Source organism: Pan paniscus, chromosome 20 (genome assembly GCF_029289425.2).
Source record: "Pan paniscus chromosome 20, NHGRI_mPanPan1-v2.0_pri, whole genome shotgun sequence".
In the NCBI taxonomy this organism is placed as follows: Eukaryota; Metazoa; Chordata; class Mammalia; order Primates; family Hominidae; genus Pan; species Pan paniscus.
The window spans coordinates 26967294-26985136 of NC_073269.2; the positions used below are offsets into that span (position 1 = coordinate 26967294).

Genomic DNA, 17843 nt, shown 5'->3' on the forward strand with positions numbered 1-17843 from the left:
GGCAGGAGAATTGCTTGAACCTGGGAAGCGGAGGTTGCAGTGAGCCAAGACTGCACCACTGCACTCCAGCCTGGGCAACAGAGTGAGACTCTATCTCAAAAAAACCCTTCAAATCTATTAGTATTAGGTTTGATTTAGTGTTGATATATACATAAGATCAAAAATCTGTTAAAAATAAATATTTTTCATCACTAATTTGGTGTGTTTTTTTGTTTGTTGCTTTGTTTTTGAGATGGAGTCTCACTCTTTCGCCCAGGCTGGAGTGCAGTGGCTCGATCTTGGCTCACTGCAAGCTCTGCCTCCCAGGTTCATGCCATTCTCCTGCCTCAGCCTCCTGAGTAGCTGGGACTACAGGCACCTGCCACCACGCCCAGCTTATTTTTTTGTATTTTTTCAGTGGGGACGGGGTTTCACCGTGTTAGCCAGGCTGGTCTCGATCTCCTGACCTCGTGATCTGCCTGCCTTGGCCTCCCAAAGTGCTGGGATTACAGGCGTGAGCCACCACGCCTGGCCTAATTTGGTGTTTTTAAATACCCAGATGTCCCATTTTAATCAGATTAATTCTGGGGAAAGTTGACTAATCTTATTTAATTTTTTGTACAGTATGTTCAAAATGTTCTGGTTTAACCTAATAGCAATTAATGATGAGTAAACAATTTTTCTTTCAAATCTCAGGCCTGTTAAATTGCTGAAGCTATTTTTAATTTAAAAATTTTGGGCCGAGCCTGGTGGCTCCCGCCTGTAATCCCAGCACTTTGGGAGGCCAAGGCAGGTGGATCACTTGAGGTCAGCAGTTCAAGACCAGCCTGGCCAACATGGTGGAACCCTGACTCTACTGAAAATACAAAAAATTAGCCAGGCATGGTAGCATGTGCCTATAATCCCAGCTACTCGAGAGTCTGAGGCACAAGAATTGCTTGAACTCAGGAGGTGGAGGTTGCAGTGAGCCGAGATTGTGCCACTGGACTCCAGGCTGGGTGACAGAGCAAGACTCTGTCTCAAAAAAAAAAAAAAAGTCTTTAATGTTGTTTAAAGGGACTTAGGTCTACTCTAATCTGCTCAACCTGTTAATCAGTGTCAGGTGCCAAATTCCAATTTATTTTCAGGGTGCCTGAATGACTTTTCTTTGTATAGTCTTTGAATTAAATTTCCATTAATAAGGACAGATTTCAGTACATTTAACCAGTTGCTTTTAGTACCTCCAAAGGTAGTATACAAAGAATTCTCATGTTATTTTCTAAGAAAACAGATTCTACTGTTACCTAAGAAATCAACTGGAAGGCATTTTTATAACCTTGCACCACATAAAAAAATGCAATGTAGTACTAATAAATGCAGACTACATCACATAAAAAATGGTAATCAAGAATATCACTTTCAATATTTAAATATTTGAAATTTTGGTAAAAAGTGTGGTAAAGTGTAACTTTTAGTAAGCTTTATGCAGCTAAACATCAGCATAAAGTAGGAAAAGATCTTTAAAAATGAAAACAAATGAAAACCAACACCAAACAAACTAACATCCACCATTGCATACATATTGATCTCTGTTTCAAAAAAGTCTGAAGCAGAACATTTGGTGAACTTCATACAATTATTTTCACTACATTGGAATACTGATAAAATCATTTATATTTAATTTGAGTAAAGCATGTTCACATCTTAAAAACACTGCTTTGTAGCTGGGCGTGGTGGCTCACATCTGTAATCCCAGCACTTTGGGAGGCTGAGGTGGGCAGATTACGAGGTCAAGAGTTCAAGACCATCCTGGCCAACATAGTGAAACCCATCTCTACTAAAACTGCAGAAATTAGTCATGCGTGGTGGCTTGTGCCTGTAGTCCCAGCTACTCAGGAGGCTGAGTCAGGAGAATCGCTTGAACCCAGGAGGTGGAGGTTGCAGTGAGCCGAGATCTCACCACTGCACTCCAGCCTGGGTGACAGAGTGAGACCCCATATTAAAAAAAATACTGCTTTTTACTATGAATAATAAATGTAAAATCTTTTTATTTACTTATTTATTTTTAATTTATTTTGAGACATTCTTGTTCTGTAGCCCAGGCTGGAGCGCAGTGGCAGTGATCTCGGCTCACTGCAACCTGTGCCTCAGCCTCCCGAGCAGCTGGGACTACAGGCGCACACCACCACACCCGGCTAATTTTTGTATTTTTAGTAGAGACAGGTTTCACCATGTTTGTCAGGTTGGTGTCAAACTCCTGACCTCCTAATCCACCTGCCTCGGCCTCCCAAAGTGCTGGAATTACAGGTGTGAGCCACCGTGCCTGGCTATAAAGTCTTTATACTCAAGAGAATCCTGATTCTCAACTCAATATATATGGGCAACCCTTTCCTCTGGTGTCTTTAAACGGAAGCCTCATTAAGGCTCAAATATGGAGTGAAAGGGACTCAATAACAGCATTTGAAGCAAAAAGGATGAGGTAGGATGGTCAGCTCTGAGGCTCAGGGATTGCCTGAGGGACTCCAACATGATGTAATCATGAAGCTTACTGCATACAAGTAAACATTAACAGCTGAAAACACCATGGCTTGAAATTGGTGAGATAGAATCTCTGAAATCATAAACAGTTGCGCCAAAAAGATTGACCCAGAGTGACAAGTATCTAAGGATTACTAAGGGGGAGTGTTTACAAGCACGTAAGTTTTTGTTCCAAATCTTATTACAGTAGCAATATGCTTTTCTGTAATGTCAGCTTCCCCAGGCTACAGATGCTGTAGACAAACTACAACAAGTGCCTAATATGTTGTTTGCAGTCAGTGTCTTAATTTAGAAAACTTTCAATAATTTCATGAATTTCATTAAACTCTGTTTCATGTATAAATCTCACTGAAAGGCATTATTCAGTAGCTATTTCCCTCAGTATTTTCGGGAATTTTCTATTGCTTGATTTCAAACCAACTTTATTTGAATCCTAGTCATTTCTAAAGCCCCAGATGTAATAGCAGAAAGACAGCAGAAATGATGCCAAGTTACTCCAAACAGTTCACATCTAATATATTTGGTTCCCCAAATGAACCAGAAACCACACAAGCTAAACAACAGTGGATTTGAAATTCAACCTAAATTCAACAGTAACAGTCAAAACCCTATGCAAATATCAGCACAGTCACAATGCAGAAACCCTTAGTCTTTTATTCCAGAGAAAATAAAAAATTCTTACTTTGGCATTTTCTGAAAAGGATAAATACATTAAACATGACAAAATATAGCAACTTACATAATATATTTGAAATATGAATATTTATTCTTAAATATTTACTGTAATATTTAGACAAGACTTTCAGTGAAAAATACTTACAGCTACCATGTGTTAATTAAAACAGCCCTGAGTGAGATAGTATTTTTTATTAATAATGAAGATTGAAGCTTCAGAAATGTAAAATAAATTATCCTGGGCACACAGCTAGAGGAAGGTAACTTAAAGTATTTGAAAGATGTTCTCTAAGACTCTAAAATTATTTTGTTTTAGTTTATATAAAAAATGTTTAAGCATTTTTAATTTTCAAAAAATGTAAGTGCATTCTGTCAGGTTTTTCTGAAGAATTTAAATAGAATAGAGTAAAATTATACTTATCAAAAGGTAAACTTTTCTATTAATAGAGCAGTTTAATTTTCACACCCTGAGTAAAATCTTACAAAATTTATTGCAATTTAATCAGAAACTTCTTTCTCACACTGGGAGAGATAACACAAAGATGCAGCTTTCATGTTGGGTGAGAGAAGAAATGATCACCAGGGGCTAGATAATTGTTGTTTCACTAATCATTGTTGATTTTTATTGCTATTTTGTCTCAAATTATGTTAACAATGAAGTAATGGCCTTGATCCAAGAAATTTTTTTTTTTTTTTGAGATGGAGTCTCACTCTGTCGCCCAAGCTGGAGTGCAGTAGCGCGATCTCGGTTCACTGCAAACTCCACCTCCCGGGTTCAAGCGATTCTCCTGCCTCAGCCTCCCTAGTAGCTGGGACTACACGTGCATGCTACCACGCCCGGCTAATTTTCTGTATTTTTAGTAGAGACAGGGTTTCACCATGTTAGCCAACATGGTCTCAATCTCCCGACCTCGTGATCCACCGGCCTCGGCTTCCCAAAGTGCTGGATTACAGGTGTGAGCTACCGCGCCCGGCCCCCAAGAACTTTTTTAACAATTTATTTTTAAAATTAGCCAAAATATTATCCATAAGGCAGAAAAATGAAGATATTAACAGTCATAATTTGTATTTTAAATTAAAATACTTTTAGAAATAAAAAAGAAAAAATATATAAAAACAAATGAAAGAGAAGGAAGTAGGTTACTCACAATAGCTAAGATAGAGAATCAACCTAAGTGTCCATCAACAGGTGAATGGATGAAGAAAATTTCGTGTATTTACACAATGGACTGCTATTCAGCCCTTAAAAATAAAGAAATATTGTTATTTGCGACAACGTTGATGAATCTGGAGGACATTAGGCTAAGTAAAAAGAGCCGGCACAAAGACAAAAGGAAAACAAAAACATACCACATGATCTCGTTTCTTTTTTTTTCTCAAAAAAGTTTCAATTTTATTTAGCTTTGTGACTTTGTACTTGTGCCTTCAACACTTTCACAACGATTTTCTGCTCCTCGATAAGGAAAGCACGCTTGATCCTGCCACGAACACATTTAGCACACATGGAACCACCATAGGCCCTGCTGACATGTTTCTTTCTTTTTGACAATTTCCTAAGAACTTTAGGTCTTACAGCACGAACCCCTCGAAGTCTGCCTGGGCACATGCCACTTGCAGATCTTGGTGCTTTCCCAACCTTCTTGGTATAAAGGTAAACAATTCTATTACCAGGGGTTCGGGGCAGTCTAGTTTTGTTGGACGCTGTATTGTAGGAAAGCCTACATTGGTATGTCAAACGCTGGACCATTCTGAGTGCCTGCAGACAACGTCACTGGAAGAGCCACATGATCTCATTTCTTTGTAAAGTAGAAAAAAATTCTAATTCGGCCGGGCGCAGTGGCTCACCTGTAATCCCAGCACTTTGGGAGGCTGAGGTGGGTGGATCGCCTGAGGTCAGGAGTTCAAGAACAGTCTGGCCAACATGGTGAAACCCCGTCTCTACTAAAAATACAAAAATTAGCTGGGCGGGGTGGTGGGCGCCTGTAGTTCCAGCTACTTGGGAGGCTGAGGCAGGAGAATCCCTTGAACCAGGGAGGCGGAGGTTGTGGTGAGCCGAGATCGCTCAATTGCACTCCAGCCTGGGCAACAGAGCAAAACTCCGTCCCCCCGCCCCGCCCTCCTCCCGCCTCAAAAAAAGGCCGGGCATGGTGGCTCACGACTGTAATCCCAGCACTTTGGGAAGCCAAGGCGGGCAGATCACCTGAGGTTGGGGGTTCGAGACCAGCCTGACCAACATGGAGAAACCCCATCTCTTCTAAAAATACAAAATTAGCCAGGCGTGGTGGCGCATGACTCCCAGCTACTCGGGAGGCTGAGGCAGAATAGCTTGAACCCAGGAGGCGGAGGTTGCCGTGAGCAGAGATCACCCCATTGCACTCCAGCCTGGGTGAGCAGAGCAAAACTCCGTCTTGAAAAATAAAAAAAAAATTTAACTCATAGAAGCAGAGAATAGAGTGATGATTGGCTGGGGGTGGAGATATTGGTCAAAGGTAATGGGTCTTTCCTATATCTCTTACTTTAATAAATAAGTTATTCTTTTCTCAGTTTTGATTCACCAGGGAATTGTGTCATATCCTGAAGAATCAAAACGGGAGGAATAATATATTAATTAAAGCAATGCAAGTTGTATACTAAAATTTCAGAGGCTTAGTAAAATAATATATTTTATGGTCACATAATTTTTTTCTCATTAAGAGGACTTCTATGTGATCTTTCAGGGATCATATCTTCTTTCATCTTCTTTCTGCGTCCTTCTCTTTCTTCAGCCAATGGATGAAAAAACAGATGAAGAGAAGACACATTTGGTTCTTACTTACACTTCACTTCCACTCACTATTAGTCAGTGTGGATAGAGCCGAGAATAGCAGTTTCCTGGCAGGACAGCCACTTGTCAGCAATAAACAACACACTGAAAGAAAAGTACAAATCTTTCATCAAAAGCTAATGGATTTTAAGCAAAATAAGCATATGCATCAATAATAAAATGCTTGTGGTAAAATAAAGATGAATTTTATTGATTTCTATTGAGTTCCGGTAATATTTGACCAAAAGCTAGCAAATATACAGCAAAAAAAGGAATATTATTTGAAATAAGAATATTGTGAATTAAGTTATCCTGTCAACAGAAGTAAAAATATTACGGCCTCATACTAATAATTTCATCTATAGTTGTACAACATCAAATGCTTTTTATTAAAAACTGTATTTTATATCAATATTCCATTTATGTCACCCTCGTTCACTATTTCAATGCCGTCTCCACTTTATATCAGTGGAAACAGGCCGGCCTGCTCAAGGAGAGCACGTGGTGCCATTGCTATGTTAATGACGATGATGAAGAGAACTTGTTTGGATGGTGCTCTCATGCCAAACACTGTTATTTGGCTCAAAGTACTGGTTTTCTGTTTTTCTCTACATTTACGAATAAAATAAAATTCTTAGCTAAAAAGACTCTTATCTCATTGAAATATGTTTTATGAAATTTGGTTGACATTTAAGTGCCACTGATTTATCTGGAATATTGAAATTTTTATGAATCCAAATTGAGTATTATAAGCAATCTTTTACTAAAAGCCTTTGTGAGTCAGAATAAGATTCCTTTTTTTTTTTTTTTTTGAGATGGTGTCTGGCTCTGTCGCCAGGCTGGAGTGCAGTGACACAATCTCAGCTCACTGCAAACTCTGCCTCCCGGGTTCAAGAGATTCTCCTGCCTCAGCCTCCCAAGTAGCTGGGACTACAGGCGCGCACCACCATGCCCAGCTAATTTTTCTATTTTTAGTAGAGACGGGGTTTCACCTTGTTGGCCAGTATGGCCTTCATCTCTTGACCTCATGATCTGCATGCCTAGGCCTCCCAAAGTGCTGGGATCACTGCAAGCTCCGCCTCCCGGGTTCACGCCGTTCTCCTGCCTCAGCCTCCCGAGTAGCTGGGACTTACAGGCATGCGCCATCACGCCCAGCTAATTTTTTGTATTTTTTTTTAGTAGAGACTGGGTTTCACCATGTTGGCCAGGATGGTCTTGATCTCTTGACCTCGTGATCAGCCCGCCTTGGCCTCCCAAAGTGCTGGGATTACAAGCCTGAGCCACCGCGCCTGGCTCAAATGTTTTTTCTAATTTTTACTTTTATCATGTTAATCTAAAAGAAACTATATGCATACTGATTATGCATTCAAGACATATTAATATTAAAGATCTGCCCACCTAGGCCTCCCAAAGTGCTAGGATTATAGGCGTGAGCCACCGCGCCCGACCGGTCATGAAATTTTTATAATATGAAAGAAATGTGTTAATCATGTTCCTAGTAATCACTTTAAACACAGCATTATCAGTTCCCAGTATTCACCCTGAGTCACTCAGGGGAAATTGTATTAAACAATTAATATTAAAGTGTTTAAAGTTTAATATTACATCACAGCAATGGAATCCTCTAAAATGAGTTCATTATTAATAAATTCATTATGTTTTTGAGGTTTTTCAATTGTGAAAACAAATAATAAGATATGCTTTTTCATGATAAGCTCAATTCTATGAAGTTACCCACTGGTCTCCGTGTTATTTTTGTAATGGGTAGTGTAACACTGGGCCACCACAATGGTGCAGATATGCTGATTTAATGAGAATAAAAATGAGTTCAGCCTCCTTGGCTGACTATTGCTATCCCAAAGGCTGATCATTCACTACAACTTAGTAAATGCTGCTCCATCATGCCAGTGAGCCCTTTCAACCAGGTTGCCCTTTTCCTCCCATTGATTTGCTCATGTTGTGGTCTCCTCTGTTTATCTTAAGCTATCCCAGATGAGAGGTGATTATTTCTTGAATGAAGGATATCCCCTTTTTATCTCTGTCATGAGATCCTCCCTTCCTTCCTACTGGAAGCAACATGTGGGAGGCAGGAATGATGATAATATACAAATATATTTTCTTCCATGTGGTCACCATAGCAGCTTACATGTTCCACCTAGAAGTCACTCACTTCCAGGCCAGCAGGGGGGTTTTTCTACGATGTGTCTCTTTCTCATAAAAGCACCTCTGACTAATTTTAGCCCAATCAGGATAATCTTCCTTTTGATGAACAGAACATATTAGCAGCCTAATTTCATGAGTGATTTTCCACCACAGTAAGTCACATTTTTTTTTACACTCCAAAGGAGAGGATTACACAGCTGGTGTGCAACAGATTGGGAATCCTGGCGATCATCTTAGAATTTTGCCTACCCACCTGAATAGACTATTAAAGTAGTTTTGTAGTTTCTTTTGTTATCTAAGTAAACAAAGATATCATTTGCAAATAATAATTAACTACCTTCCCATTTTATTACAAATATTAACATCTTTTTTCTGGCTTATTTCTTTTTCATGTACCATTTTATACATTTACACTCATATATAACAATGAAAATGTATTCAACTATTCAATTGAATACAATTGAAGCATATCAATCATTTTATTAAAAATGATTGTTAGGCTGGGTGCAGTGGCTCATGCCTGTAATGACAGCACTTTGGGAGGCCAAGGTGGGTGGATCATCTGAGGTCAGGAGTTCAAGACCAGCCTGGCCAAAATGGGAAAACCATGTTTCTACTAAAAAATAGAAAAATTAGCCAGGCGTGGTGGCAGGCACCTGTAGTCCCAGCTACTTGGGATGTTGAGGCAGGAGAATCACTTGAACCTGGGAGGCAGAGGTTGCAGTGAGCCGAGATCATGCCACTGCTCTCCAGCCTGGGTGACAGAGTGAGTCTCAAAAAAAAAAAAAAAGTATAAATACACAATGGAATACTATTCAGCCATAAAAAGGGATAAATCCAGCCCTTTAAAACAATACAGATAAATTTGGAAGACATTATGCTAGCTGAAATAAGACTGACACAAAAAGACAAATACTGCATGATCTCATTTACATCTAGAATTTAATAAATTCTACCTCAAAAAAGCAGAAAGTGGAATAATGGTTACTGGAAGCTGGGTGTGGTGGGAAGGAAATAGGAAGTTGTTGATCAAAGGGTACAAGGTTTTAAATAGAAAGGATAAGTAGATTTCCAGATCTATTGCACAGCAGGATGATGACAGTAAACTATAAAGTTCTTTTTCTTTCTTTCTTTTCTTTTCCTTCCTTCCCTTTTCTTTCTTTTTTTTTTTTTTTTTTTTTTTTTTTTTTTTTTTTTGACGGAGTTTTGCTCTTGTTGCCCAGACTGGAGTGCAATGGCACGATCTTGGCTCACTGTAACCTCCACCTCCTGGGTTCAATCGATTCTCCTGCTGTAGCCTCCCGAGTAGCTGGAATTAGAGGCATGCACCACCATGCCTGGCTAATTTTGTATTTTTAGTAGGGACGGGGTTTCTCCATGTTGGTCAGGCTGAGTCTTGAACTCCCAACCTCAGGTGATCCACCTGCCCCCCTCGGCCTCTCAAAGTGCTGGGATTACAGGCATGAGCTACGGCACCTGGCCAAGTACTGTATTTCAAAATAACTAAATTTCAAATGTATCACCACAAAAAAAATGATTGGTAAGCAAGTTGATATGTTATTAAACTCGACTTATATTATATGTATGCATACATTGAAACATCACATTTTACCCCATAAATTATACAACTCTGATTTGCCAATCAAAAATACTATTAATATTGGGTTTTTTTAAGTGAGAGAAACTTTAAGAAATTGCACCAGAGAAAAAAGTGTTCATTCATCTTAAAATTTCAGAAAACATATACATATTTTATTTCAATGGCTTGCTCAGTTAGTGATGCAAGCTAGTAAACTTTTAAAACTATGAATAGTCTGAACCAACACTCAAATAAGTATGTTGATTTTTAATGTTCAAAATAATATACCTTAAAAGACAGACTAAACAACTGGAGTAAAACCTCTCTAAATTTTTAAATAAATAATTTTTTTCACTTGTTAGACAAAAAAAGTTCTTTAAATATATATATTTTAAATACATTTAGGCCGGGTGTGGTGGCTCACGTCTGTAATCGCAGCACTTTGGGAGGCCGAGGTGGGTGGATAGCCTAAGGTGAGGAGTTTGAGACCAGCCTGGCCAACATGGTGAAACCCTGTCTCTACTAAAAATACAAATATTAGCCAGGTGTGTTGGCGGGCGCCTGTAATCCCAGCTACTCGGGAGGCTGAGGCAGGAGAATTGCTTGAACCTGGGAGGTGGAGGTTGCAGTGTGTTGAGATCACACCACTGCACTCCAGCCTGGGTGACAGGGTGAGATTCTGTTTCTAAATAAATAAATGAATAAATAAATAAATAAATTTAACCAAATAAACATAAATCACAAGTTTATTAAACAAGTAATGAAACAATTTGCTTCATTCTCTAATTATAAAACTGACACTCAGCATTTAAGTGGTTGTATATCTAGTGTTACTAGTGTACTGGACAGCAGTTCTCAATGAGACATTTTTTCATAATATTTATATCCATGCTGTATGTGAATATATGGGAATTTGCCAAGGATAGTGTTAGAAACATTCAACTACTATTATAGCCCCAGATGGAAGAATTAGAATGAACATGGGTTACAAGCCAGTGGTATGGCCATCTTGTTTTCAGGCTTAACATTTGTCATGATCTAACAGAATCAACAAATAAGAGTTAATAAACTTCCTGTACACTAGCTATGTGCTGGGCATTTTTATGGCTCCTTTATTTGCATTAACTGCTTTAATTTTACCAAAACCCTAGGATTTAGGCCCTATTATCCTCACTGTACAGCTGAAGAGTCATGCACAGAGAGGCAAGAAACTGTGTTTAGGTCATACAACCATTAAGTGGCCAAACTGGGATGCAATCAGGAACAACCAAACACTGAGTTTCAATTTTAACCATTATGCTCAACCCCACCTCAACCAATGTTTGTTTTTATTCTTGACCTAATATTTTGGCTTTAAATTTTAAATTTAATAGAAATACATAGGAATTTAAAAACCACTTCTTTTTACCATAGGTAGTATTTACAAATCGATTTTTGGTTTAAAGTACTCATTACTGGCCGGTCACAGTGGCTCACACCTGTAATCCCAGCATTTTGGGAGGCAGAGGTGGACAGATCACTTGAGGTCAGGAGTTTGAGACTAGCCTGGCCAACATGGTAAAACCCCGTCTACTAAAAATACAAAAAGTTAGCTGGGCGTGGTGGCGGGCGCCTGTAATCCCAGCTACCCAGGAGGCTGAGGCAGGAGAATTGCTTGAGCCCAGGAGGTGGAGACTGCAGTGAGCTGAGATACCGCCACTGCACTCCAGCCTGGGAAACAAAGCGAGACTCCATCTCAAAAAAAGAAAAAAAAAGTACCCATTGCTAAGCTTAACACACTTTGGTAAATAGATACTAACAATGGTTTTCCTCTCATGATTTCTAGGAGCCACCAATTTTACTTGTGAAATATATTGAATTTTTGTATTAAAAGCAAGAATGAGCCTATTATTATATAATTTGTGGTATCCATGTACATTATTGTATATTGAGTGATCTACAGTTTCTGAAAGTTTCAGAAAGAGTATAACTTTTTTGATTGAATAATTTAAGAATATTAAGTCTTCTCAGTGAATAAAATAGATTGAAATTACTGATTAGTCACTTATAATGTGGCATTAAATGTTACTTAATAAATACTTGAAGCTTTTTAAACTCATTTTAACAACTTACTTCTATTGCTATTTCACTTTTATTAGAAAGAAATATTAACATTTACATTACTTACAGGCCTATGAATTTTATTCAAATCTAAACATAGTGCTAATTTTAGGAGATCTGTATGATTAGGATTATGGAAAGCCTTTACTTTATTAGAAGATAAATAACTGCTTTCCAGTAAACACAAAGAAGAAAATTTGATTCACAATTAAAAGCTATTAAAATATTAATACTATCATCTAGATGAAACTTTTAGGTATCTGCATTTTCAAGTTGTTTAACATATAACAATTCAGAAACTAGTTTTTATGAAATATAAATAACTAAAAATATAAAGTTATCAATTTTTTTCAGTTTTGAAATACTGTCATTATTTCCAGTTGACGTAACATTAAATTTCAGAGCTGTGGCTGTTGAAACTAGAAAGTCATGGTTGACTCTGCTTTATTTGCTGCCTTCTTATTTCACACAAACACAGCAGCCCAAAGATCAGAAATGTTACACCTTTATTGTAAACACAGCAGTAGCTTTCTAGGGAGAATATATATGTGTGCGCATGTTAACTTGAAATTCACGGCTTCTTTTGTTGAAGTACAGACTTCTATATGAAAAATAATGGGCTGGGTGCAGTGGCTCATGCCTGTAATCCCAGTAATTTGGGAAGCCAAGGCAGGTGGATCACCTGAAGTCAGGAGTTCGAGACCAGCCTGAACAACATGGTGAAACCCTGTCTCTACTGAAAATACAAAAATTAGCCGTGTATGGTGGCGAGCAGCTGTAATCCTAGCTACTTGGGAGGCTGATGCAGGAGAATTGCTTGAACCCAGGAGGTGGAGGTTGCAGTGAGCTGAGATCATGTTATTGCACTCCAACCTGGGTGACAAGAGCGAAATTCCAACTCATAAAAAGAAAAAAGAAAAAGAATGAAGGAAATATAGAATCAAAAAAATTCTAAAAATTCCTTCTGACCCATTATTGTTGTTTCCTGAGAATGATTGTGATGGAATGGTTGCAGCAGTGTGGTTTTAACACACAATCTCTGTTTCATCCTTCTTTGGCTATGGTCATAAGACTTCTATGCTTTTTTTAAGAAAAATATTTTCTCTTGTTAACTCAGTAATTTAGCATGATCTTCAAAGCCTCATATTTTCAAAAATAGTTTATTCTTTAAAAAAAGAAAAGTGATTAAATCACCTACCACTTTTCCTCAAAAAGAGTAACAAATTAATCATATAGTCTAGTGTATAGTTAATACATAAAAAATACAGATGTAGAGTCTTTTTTAAAATTATACTTCAAGTTCTATGGTACGTGTGCATAGCGTGCATGTTTGTTACATATGTATACATGTGCCATGTTGGTGTGCTGCACCCATTAAATTGTCATTTACATTAGGTATATCTCCTAATGCTATACCTCCCCCTTCCTCACACCCCACAACAGTCCCCGGTGTGTGATGTTCCCCACTCTGTGTCCAAGTGTTCTCATTGTTCAATTCCCACCTATGAGTGAGAACATGCGGTGCTTGGTTTTCTGTCCTTGTGACTGTTTGCTCAGAATGATGGTTTCCAGCTTCATCCATGTCCCTACAATGGACATGACCTCATCCTTTTTTATGGCTGCACAGTATTCCATGGTGTGTATGTGCCACATTTTCTTAATTCAGTCTATCATTGATGGACATTTGGATTGGTTCCAACTCTTTGCTATTGTGAACAGTGCTGCAATAAACATACTTGTGCATGTGTATTTATAGCAGCATGATTTATAATCCTTTGGGTATATACCTAGTCAAAAGTGTTCCTATTTCTCCACATCCTCTCCAGCACCTGTTGTTTCCTGACCTTATCACTATTGTTATTATCATTATACTTTAAGTTCTATGGTACATGTGCACAATATGAAGGTTTGTTACATATGTATACATGTGCCATGTTGGCGTGCTGCACCAGTTAACTCATCATTTACATTAGGTATATCTCCTAATGCTATCCCTCCCGGCTCCCGTCACCCCACGACAGGCTCCAGTGTGTGATGTTCCCCACCCTGTGTCCAAGTGTTCTCATTCTTCAATTCCCACCTATGAGTGAGAACATGTGGTGTTTGGTTTTCTGTCCTTCTGATAGTTTGCTCAGAATGATGGTTTCCAGCTTCATCCATGTCCCTACAAAGGACATGAACGTGTCCTTTTTTATGGCTGCATAGTATTCCATGATGCATATGTGCCACATTTTCTTAATCCAGTCTATCACTGATGGACATCTGGATTGGCTCCAAGTCTTTGCTGTTGTGAATAGTGCCGCAATAAACATATGTGTGCATGTGTCTTTATAGCAGCATGATTTATAATCCTTTGGGTATATACCCAGTAATGGAATGACTTGGTCAAATGATAGTTCTAGTTCTAGATCCTTGAGGAATTGCCACACTGTCTTCCACAATGGTTGAACTAGTTTACACTCCCACCAACACCGAAAAGTGTTCCTAATTCTCCACATCCTCTCCAGCACCTGTTGTTTCCTGACATTATTATTATTATATTTTAAATTCTATGGTACATGTGCACAACGTGCAGGTTTGTTACATATGTATACATGTGCCATGTTGGCATGCTGCACCCATTAACTCGTCATTTACATTAGGTATATCTCCTAATGCTATGCCTCAACACTCCCCCCTCCCCACGACAGGCCACAGTGTGTGATGTTCCCCATCCTGTGTCCAAGTGTTCACATTGTTCAATTCCCACCTATGAGTGAGAACATGCGGTGTTTGATTTTCTGTCCTTGCGATAGTTTGCTCAGAATGATGTTTCCAGCTTCATCCATGTCCCTACAAAGGACATGAACTCATCCTTTTTTATGGCTGCAGAGTATTCCATGGTGTATATGTGCCACATTTTCTTAATCCAGTCTATCATTGATGGACATATGGGTTGGTTCCAAGTCTTTGCTATTGTGAATAGTGCCACAATAAACATATGTGTGCATGTGTCTTTATACCAGCATGATTTATAATCCTTTGGGTATATACCCAGTAATGGGATGGCTGGGTCAAATGGTAATTGAGGAATCGCACACTGTCTTCTGCAATGGTTGAACTAGTTTACACTCCCACCAACAGTGTAAAAGTGTTCCTATTTCTCCACATCCCCTCCAGCACCTGTTTTTTCCTGACTTTTTAATGATTGCCATTCTAACTGTGTGAGATGGTATCTCATTGTGGTTTTGATTTGCATTTCTCTGATGGCCAGTGATGATGAGCTTTTTTCATGTGTCTGTTGGCTGCATAAATGTCTTCTTCTGAAAAGTGTCTGTTCATATCCTTCATCCACTTTTTGATGGGGTTGTTTGATTTTTTCTTGTAAATTTAAATTCTTTGTAGATTCTGGATATTAGCCCTTTGTCAGATGAGTAGATTGTAAAAATTTTCTCCCATTCTGTAAGTTGCCTGTTCACTCTGATGGTGTTTTCTTTTGCTGTGCAGAAGCTCTTTAGTTTAATTAGATCCCATTTGTCAATTTTGGCTTTTGTTGCCATTGCTTTTGGTGTTTTAGTCATGAAGTCCTTGCCCATGCCCATGTCCTGAATGGTATTACCTAGGTTTTCCTCTAGGGTTTTTATGGTTTTAGGTCTAACATTTAAGTCTTTAATCCATCTTGAATTAATTTTTGTATAAGGTGTAAGGAAGGGATCCAGTTTCAGCTTTCTACATATGGCTAGCCAGTTTTCCCAGCACCATTTATTAAATAGGGAATCCTTTCCCTATTTCTTGTTTTCATCAGGTTTGTCAAAGATCAGATGCTTGTAGATGTGTGGTATTATTTCTGAAGGCTCTGTTCTGTTCCATTGGTCTATATCTCTGTTTTGGTACTAGTACCATGTTGTTTTGGTTACTGTAGCCTTGTAGTATAGTTTGAAGTCAGGTAGCGTGATGCCTCCAGCTTTCTTTTGGCTTAGGATTGTCTTGGCAATGTGGGCTCTATTTTGGTTCCATATGAACTTTAAAGTAGTTTTTTCCAATTCTGTGCAGAAAGTCATTGGTAGCTTGATGAGTATGGCATTGAATCTATAAATTACTTTGGGCAGTATGGCCATTTTCACGATATTGATTCTTCCTATCCATGAGCCTGGGATGTTCTTCCATTTGTTTGTGTCCTCTTTTATTTCATTGAGCAGTGGTTTGTAGTTTTCCTTGAAGAGTTCCTTCACATCCCTTGTAAGTTGGATTCCTAGGTATTTTATTCCCTTTGAAGCAATTGTGAATGAGATTTCACTCCTGATTTGGCTGTTTGTCTGTTAATGGTGTATAGGAATGCTTGTGATTTCTGCACATTAGTATCCTGAGACTTTGCTGAAGTTGCTTATCAGCTTAAGGAGATTTTGGGCTGAGACCAATATACAATCATGTCATCTGCAAACAGGGACAATTTGACTTCCTTGTTTCCTATTTGAATACACATTATTTCTTTCTCTTGCCTGATTGCCCAGGCCAGAACTTCCAACACTATGTTGAATAAGAGTGGTGAGAGAGGGCATTCCTGTCTTGTGCCAGTTTTCAAAGGGAATGCTTCCAGTTTTTGCCCATTCAGTATGATATTGGCTGTGGGTTTGTCATAAATAGCTCTTATTTTGAGATACGTCCCATCAATACCTAGTCGATTGAGAGTTTTTAGCATGAAGGGCTGTTGAATTTTGTCAAAAGTCTTTTCTGCATGTATTGAGATAATCATGTGGTTTTTGTCTTTGGTTCTGTTTATATGATGGATTACATTTATTGATTTACATATGATGAACCAGCCTTGCATCCCAGGGATGAAACTAACTTGATCGTGGTGGATAAGCTTTTTGATGTGTGGCTGGATTCGTTTAGCCAGTATTTTATTGAGGATTTTTGCATCGATGTTCATCAGGGATAATGGTCTAAATTCTCTTTTTTTGTTGTGTCTGTCAGGCTTTGGTATCAGGATGCTGCTGACCTCATAAAATGAGTTAGGGAGGATTCCCTCTTTTTCTATTGATTGGAACAGTTTCAGAAGGAATGGTACCAGCTCCTCTTTGTACCTCTGGTAGAATTCGGCTGTGAATCCATCTGGTCCTGGACTTTTTTTGGTTGGTAGGCTATTAATTATTGCCTCAATTTCAGAGCCAGTTATTGGTCTATTCAGGGATTCAACTTCTTCCTGGTTTAGTCTCGGGAGGGTGCATGTGTCCAGGAATGTATCCATTTCTTCTAGATTTTCTAGTTTATTTGTGTAGAGGTGTTCATAGTATTCTCTGATGGTAGTTTGTATTTCTGTGGGATCTGTGGTGATATCGCCTTTATCATCTTTTATTGCATCTGCTCTCTTTTCTTATTAGTCTTGCTAGCGGTCTATCAATTTTGTTGATCTTTTCAAAAAACCAGCTCCTGGATTCATTGATTTTTTAAAAGGGTTTTTCTATGTCTCTATCTCCTTTAATTCTGCTCTGATCTTAGTTCTTTCTTGACTTCTGCTAATTTTTGAATGTGTTTGCTCTTCTCTAGTTTTTTTTTTTTTTTTGAGATGGAGTCTCGCTCTGTCGCCAAGGTTGGAGTGCAGTGGCACGATCTCAGCTCACTGCAAGCTCCGCCTCCCGGGTTCACACCACTGTCCTGCCTCAGCCTCCCAAGTAGCTGGAACTACAGGCACCTGCCACCACGTGTGGCCAATTTTTTTTTTTGTATTTTTAGTAGAGATGGGGTTTCACCGTGTTAGCCAGGATGGTCTCGATCTCCTGATCTCGTGATCTGCCCGCTTCGGCCTCCCAAAGTGCTGGGATTACAGGCATGAGCCACTGCACCCGGCTGCTTCTCTAGTTCTTTTAATTGTGACAATAGGGTGTCAATTTTAGATCTTTCCTGATTTCTCTTGTGGGCATTTAGTTCTATAAATTTCCCTCTACACACTGCTTTAAATGTGACCCAGAGATTCTGGTCTGTTGTGTCTTTGTTCTCATTTGTTTCAAAGAACATCTTTATTCTGCCTTCATTTTGTTATGTACCCAG

At 38.8% G+C, this 17843-nt stretch overlaps 1 protein-coding gene across 1 annotated transcript in view; it reads right to left on the bottom strand.

Annotated features, from left to right (window-relative positions):
* Window positions 1-4562: 4562 nt before the first annotated feature.
* The window catches only part of LOC100990474 (large ribosomal subunit protein eL34-like), a 34157-nt gene continuing 20876 nt past the window's right edge, over window positions 4563-17843 (bottom strand). The window contains exon 2 of the mRNA XM_055104412.2: window positions 4563-6079. Coding sequence (XP_054960387.1) covers window positions 4565-4918 — 354 coding nt within the window. The 5' untranslated portion in view covers window positions 4919-6079 and the 3' untranslated portion in view covers window positions 4563-4564. The remainder of the gene's footprint in view (window positions 6080-17843) is intronic.